Source organism: Arachis ipaensis, chromosome B02, assembly GCF_000816755.2.
Source record: "Arachis ipaensis cultivar K30076 chromosome B02, Araip1.1, whole genome shotgun sequence".
Classification (NCBI taxonomy): Eukaryota; Viridiplantae; Streptophyta; class Magnoliopsida; order Fabales; family Fabaceae; genus Arachis; species Arachis ipaensis.
The window spans coordinates 14,139,755-14,146,542 of NC_029786.2; the positions used below are offsets into that span (position 1 = coordinate 14,139,755).

At 40.4% G+C, this 6,788-nt stretch overlaps 1 protein-coding gene across 1 annotated transcript; it reads left to right on the forward strand.

The window, feature by feature from the left end:
* On the forward strand, nt 1,275-1,900 carry LOC107626897. The gene is made up of 3 exons (XM_016329790.1): nt 1,275-1,365; nt 1,475-1,720; nt 1,791-1,900. The coding sequence occupies exons 1-3, from the start codon at nt 1,275-1,277 to the stop codon at nt 1,898-1,900; spliced, it is 447 nt and encodes a 148-aa protein (XP_016185276.1).

A 6,788-nucleotide genomic window follows, 5' to 3' on the forward strand; every position in this document is an offset into this window, starting at 1 on the left:
CTATTAAGCCCACCCCACCACCAAAAATAATGGCCCAATCCACTACTGCTCCTACTACCAAGCCCAACCCACCACCAAAATTAACAGCCCAGCCCACTTCAAAACCTCTAACAAGATCAGCATCACAAAAATAAAAAGGTCTGATATACCAAAGAAAGGCCCTCAAAAAGTCAAAAATGCAGCATCACATGCAAGGAGGCCCTTAACAAGATCAGCTGCAACTGGAACTTTTGAAAGAGCATCTATTAAGGAAAAGGAGCCTAAAACTGTGTTTGTGAGCTTGTCTAGTGAGGAAGAATCTTCAGACAGCCATGACAGTTATGACAGTGTAGAGAACGAACCGTATAGGCTTGCCGGTGATGATGTCTCTAGTGAGGAAGAAGAAGTGATTGTGGTTTCTGTTAAGGGAAAGGAGCCTGAAACTGTGTTTGTTATTGTTTATTGCTAGATATCTTAACTAATGGTAGTGATTCTTAGATATAACTGCTGAGTAGTAAATCCCTTTACTTTTATTTATTGTTAGATATCTTAGTTATTGTTGTTTAGTGTTTTATATGTGTGCTGAGTAGTAAATCTATTTACTGCTATTTAGAACAATTGAGTAGTTGTTGTATAAACTGGATGCTGCATAGTTGATGGTTGTTTTATAGGGGTAGTATCTGTTTACTCTGTTGAGGGGCTAATGTGATATCACTTACACAAATTTAGAGACCACTCTGAGTTCATTAATAGAACATTAGGGACCTTTTTTAGGCTTGATTTGAAATTTTTGTACTGACTTTTTGGTTATGCAGGGTCTTATCCATGCAGTTGAGGATGTGTTCTCAAATGTCCATCACAGATTCTGTGTATGGAATTTATGGAGGAACTTCAACAAACAGTGGAAGGATAATCAGCTTAGAGGTTTGCTTTGGGAGTGTGCAAGGTCTACGACTCAAGAAGGATTCGTCGAAGGGATGAAAAAATTGGAGAAGCTAAATAAGGATGCATGGACTTATCTATGCAAATGGCCAAATAACTCATGGAGCAGGGCATTCTTCAGCAGTGCACCTAAAATAGACAATATCTACAATAATGCATGTGAGATTTTCAACTCACAGATCAAAGAACCTAGAGCCAAGCCTATTATCACACTGTTGGAGGAGGTTAGGATGTATGCCATGAGATCTATAGCCAGAAACAATGTGAAGTTGAGGAATAACGTCGGGATCCTACCTCCAATACAGCGAAGCAAGTAGGAAAAGATAAGAAAACAATAAAAAAATTAGGTTCCCATGTGGTCTGGTGATGCAGATTATGAAATATTTAAAGTTCATGAATGGCCTACCAATATGGCTGTGGACTTGGACAAGAGATCATGCACATGTGATTTTTGGCAACTAAGTAGTATAGTCTTTTATGCATATTTTTTAATTTTTTATTCTTGATTTGCAGTTGGAATTTTGTTTATGTATGGCTGTGATGTTCTCTGTAGGGATGCCATGTATGCATGCATGTGCCGCTTTGGCCAGGGTTGGTAAAAAGCCAGATAAATTCTGTCATTACTGGTTGACCATGGAAGCATACAACAACACCTATGCCTTCCATATAAATCCAATTCCTGGTCAGGCACTGTGGGAGAAATCATCACATAATAGACCTCAAGCACCAAAGTTCAAGAAGAAGCCAAGGCCAATTAAGAAGAATAGAAGAAAGGATGCTGATGAGGAGCCAAGTAGAGGCAAGAAGCAGAAGACCTCAATGAAAAGAGTTTATAAAAAAAGGACATTGTTGCTATTGTGGTGAAATAGGTCACACCAAGAGGAATTGTCGTAAGAGGGCCGTTGACGAAGAATCAGCTATTGTGGCTGTTGCAGCTGCTGTAAATGGTGGTGATGCCCCACCTGTGCCACAGGATTAAGTCGATATTCAGCTTGATCTTAGTCAACTTGTCTTACCATATATATATATATATATATTACTCATTTAAATTTTCTTAGTTACTTTAAATATTTCGTGTTTTATACATAGGTGCAACTCCCTTCTGTTCGGCCAACTAAACTGCCTCTTAAGAGAAAATTGTCTACACCCAAAAAGAACACTCCATCAATAAGCACACCAACTGCTACCACCTAACCAACCAGCACCCCATCTACAAGAATTCCATCTGCAAGTATTCCATCTGCAAGCACTCTCCCAACAAGCAGTTAGCCTGCAAGTACTCAAACAGCAAGCATAATGAGATTTGTGCTTAATCCTAGATTCAAGCCAACCAGAATTAAGAATTAATGACTTAGATTATTATGTTTAGGGACAGATGGTGTCTTTGTTTGTCTGTTTGGATGAAGTAATCTACTGTGTATACTTTCTTAATTAGAATTTCAGTGTTGGAGATTTTAGTGTTGAAAACTTATGAGACTTATGTTTTGACAACTCTGATATACTTGGTGACTATTGTTCTGGCTTTATAATGCCTTATTTTGGATGTAATCACTATATTATGAAACATGAATTATGACTTTCTTGAAGAGATCTGTGTCAGATTTTTAGTTTCATTTTGTTCTCTTATATACAATTAAGATGCATTCCAAACACTGTCAATTCCCATTTTATTGACAAGAATTATATTTTGGATGAATAAATTGGTAGTTCATATTGTTTCTCCAATTTTCAAAATATGCAAGCATAGTAGTCTCAAACACTTTAATTTGCATTTCTTTCAAACAAACTGACAGGTACAACTACAGGAACAACATATGCATGTCATTTGTTTCTTGTCAGATATAATTGACCAAATTGCCTATCTAATCTTCTAAGTTTCCAAGCAATCTTCATCTTCCATTCTTCATTGTCAATTGAAGGGCTTGTTCTACCATCACATGTGATCACATCTTCTTCAAGAATTTTATCAATCTACAGAAACAACCCACACCACCTCTTACCTACAGCCTGTAGCAAGATAAAAGAATCAACCAAGTTTATATCCAAAATTACAGCAAACAACAACAACAACCGCTTACATTGTAGTTTGAACAACCCACGAATGGTCTCCCTGGATTAGAATCTATCGCTGACCATCGTAGCACTGGTCTCAAACCGCATCCACACCATACTAGCAAACGCGAATCCCTGTTCCTGTTCATTCTTCTCATGATACTTCTAAACGATCGTGGGTTATTTAAGCTCCCAACTACGTTGCTCGCGCCATTGCCGTTTGGCTATCAAGATGCTGAACAGAATCCAAGAGAAGAGACCAGAAGAGAAGAGAAGGGGCACTGGAGATTGATCTTTAAATTTGGGAATTAGGGGTTTTTAACTTCGAATTAGGGACCAAATTGAGTCAAGAAACTTTGTTCATCTATCCTCCTTGCTCCAAAGAAACCTACTCTGTAGGGAGATCAGTTTCTCTGCATCAGACTTTGGCATTTTATATAAACTCAAATAATAGACAGGGAGGCTGTTCAATACAGATTTAATAAGCACCAGCTTACCGGCTCTATTGAGGACCTTGGCTTTCCAACTGCTCAGTTTCTCCTCCAGTTTTTCTATAATGGGCTTCCAAGTCTTCACCAACCTCAGGTTTGCTCCTAATGGGATCCCCAAGTATTTCACCGGAAGAGAGGTTGTCTTGCAGCCTAGCACCCTACACATACGCTGTACCCACTGATAATCACAATTGATAGGAATGAAGCTAGACTTATCAAAGTTAATACTCAACCCCGACATAATCTCAAAACAACAAAGGATTCTCCGGTAATTCTTAATGGTCTCTTCCTCCAGGGGACAGAACAAGATAGTATTATCCGCAAACTGAAGATGTGACAGCTCGACATGATCTCTACCCACCAGTAACGGCGAGATTCGTCCATTTCTCACTGCCTCCCCAAGTATCCTATGTAGAACGTCAACGACTAGGATAAACAGAAAAGGAGACAGTGGATCACCCTGTCGCAAATCCCTCTCCATCTTAAAAGGCTTAGATGGTGATCCGTTTATCAGCACTGACATAGAACTCGTACTTACACACTCCATAGCCCAACTCCTCTATTTTCGTCCAAAGCCCATCTTTTGCAACACAAGGTCTACAAAGCTCCACTTGATTTTATCATATACTTTTTGGAAAGCTAGCTTTATTATCACCGTTTCCTTCTTCCTCTTTTTAATCCATTGAACAGTTTCGCATGCGATAAGAGCCCCGTCATGAATCTTTTGTCCCTTGACAAAAGCACTCTGAGTCTCACCTACTAGTCATTGCATGATTGTTCGCATCCTCCTAACCAACATTTTCGAAATGACTTTATACACACAACCTACCATACTGATCGGTCTCAGGTCTTTGATTTCCTTTGCACCAGTAAACTTAGGGGTCAACGCCACCCAAGTGAGATTCGCATCTGCTGGTAGCTTGGAGGTCAGGAAGAAATCCATCACCGCCGCCGTAAATTCAGAGCAAATTTCAGACCAACACCTCTTTATAAAGTTCATGTTGTATCCATCACTTACTGGAGCCTTGGATGATTCGCAATCCCACACTGCTTCTTTTACTTCCTCCGGAGTCGGTTGCACCTCCAACGCCAAAGCATCCTCATCACCAATCATGTCCACCAAGCCGTCCCTGAACCCCACCAAAGGAGACTCTTCCTTTTACAAATTCTTGTAAAAGTCTCTAATCTCAATCTTGATTCTAGCTTGATTCCTTATCAACCTTCCATTAATGAGCAGTGCGTCAATCCTGTTGTTCCTCCTTCTCGCAGAGGCTAAGTTGTGGAAATACCTCATGTTCTTATCAATGTCCTTCGCATGTCTGGAACACGACATCTATTTCCAATGTTGCTCCTTTCTTACATACAATTTCTCACAGCAAGTCACAAGCGCCTTTCTTCTTGCCTCCACTGTTCCATCATAAACTCCGTCACCCACCGTGTCATCAATCTTTTTTATCTCTTCCTCAAATTTCATGATTTTCTTATCCACGTCACCAAATTTATCTTTATGCCATCTTCCCAGGGGACCTGTCATAGCCTTCAATTTGTCCGTGAATTGCGCCTCACCTAGGCCTTTCCATTCCTCCTTAACCATTCTCAGGAAATCTTCATGTGTAAACCACGAATAAAGGCTTCTGAACGACCTTGGCCCATCTCTTTGCCTCCTATCTTCCACTATAATCGGACAATGGTCAGACAGGCCCCTAGGACCACCACGTAACCGAGTCTCTGGAAACTTTTCCAGCCATTCCAGACTAACCAGGACCCTATCAATATGGCTGCATGAGCGATCTCTAAACCATGTAAATTTGCGGTCAGTAATCGGCAAGTCCACCACACCCATGTCATGTATCCAATTCTTTAAGTCTTCTGCTGACAAGGGTAAGCTATCAGTATCCCGTCTTTCTTCCACTTGTACAATCTCATTAAAGTCCCCCATGAAACAACAGGGGACCTGGCATAACCCTGCTATGTAACTTAACTCCTCCCATACAACAAGCTTTCCATCTCTAGCATGCGCACCATACACCAACATAAAAGCACAATTAAAATTATACTTCACTAGCTCCCCTTCAACACACAACCATCTATCCCTTTTGTGGCTATTTCTTATTTTAAAAAATTCATCATCCTATATTAATAGCAACCCACCAGATGCACCATTAGATTCAACAAAGTCCCACCCTGCACAACTATTTTTCTAAATTTTTGGTATATCAAATTTAGTCACTAACTGTCTTTTCGTCTCCACCAGGCCTAACATGTTTAATCTAAATTTTCTTTTCAGGTCTTTTATCATCCTTAGCTTCCCGTCACCCCTCAACCCCCTAATATTCCAAGAACTAAAAATCATTTCAATAAATTATAGCACACCTTTTTATGAGCTTTGGGTCTGCTCCTCCTCGCTTTTGCCTTTTGTTTCGTCAAGCATTTTTTCAAAATAATTTCTTCGTTCTGCTGTTGAAGAATCGCCATAATGTCATCTTCTTTGTTATACAATACTGCTCCTGACTCTGTTGCTAGTTCCCAAGCTCTTTTCTTTTCTGCAAGCTGCTCTTCCAATGTAACACCCTCATTGTCACTGGCTTCATCATCATTGGCATGTGCTCTGTCCTCCAAGTTGTCCTCGTCTTCGTCATATCCATCTTCGTTAATAGGCACTGGTAAATATTTGTCAATACAAGCTTTCATACCCAATCCAGACTTCCCAATCTCTTCATCATCTTCACCATTGTGTTCATCAACATCACCATGTCCTACCTCAGCATTGTCTTCCACGCCTGTAGCTCCTAGTAGCTCAGCCGCCCTTCTGCCCTGAACTGCTAAGCTACCTCCTTTTGCCTCCACCACGTGTGTCAGTGTTCGAGTCTCATGATGCCCAACAGCTCGTGCTATTACCGGCTCAACACAAGGGGCGACAGGGGCTTCTCCTAGCTGATACACATGCACTCTCGCCGCCGCCGCATGATGAGCGGATAATTTATACGCTTTTTGACATTGTTTTTAGTATGTTTTTAGTAGGATCTAGTTACTTTTAGGGATGTTTTCATTAGTTTTTATGTTAAATTCACATTTCTGGACTTTACTATGATTTTGTGTGTTTTTCTGTGATTTTAGGTATTTTCTGGCTGAAATTGAGGGACTTGAGCAGAAATCAGATTCAGAGGTTGAAGAAGGACTGCTGATGCTGTTGGATTCTGACCTCCCTGCACTCAAAGTGGATTTTCTGGAGCTACAGAACTCGAAATGGCGCGCTTCCAATTGCGTTGGAAATTAGACATCCAGAGCTTTCCAGCAATATATAATAGTCCATACTTTGCCAAA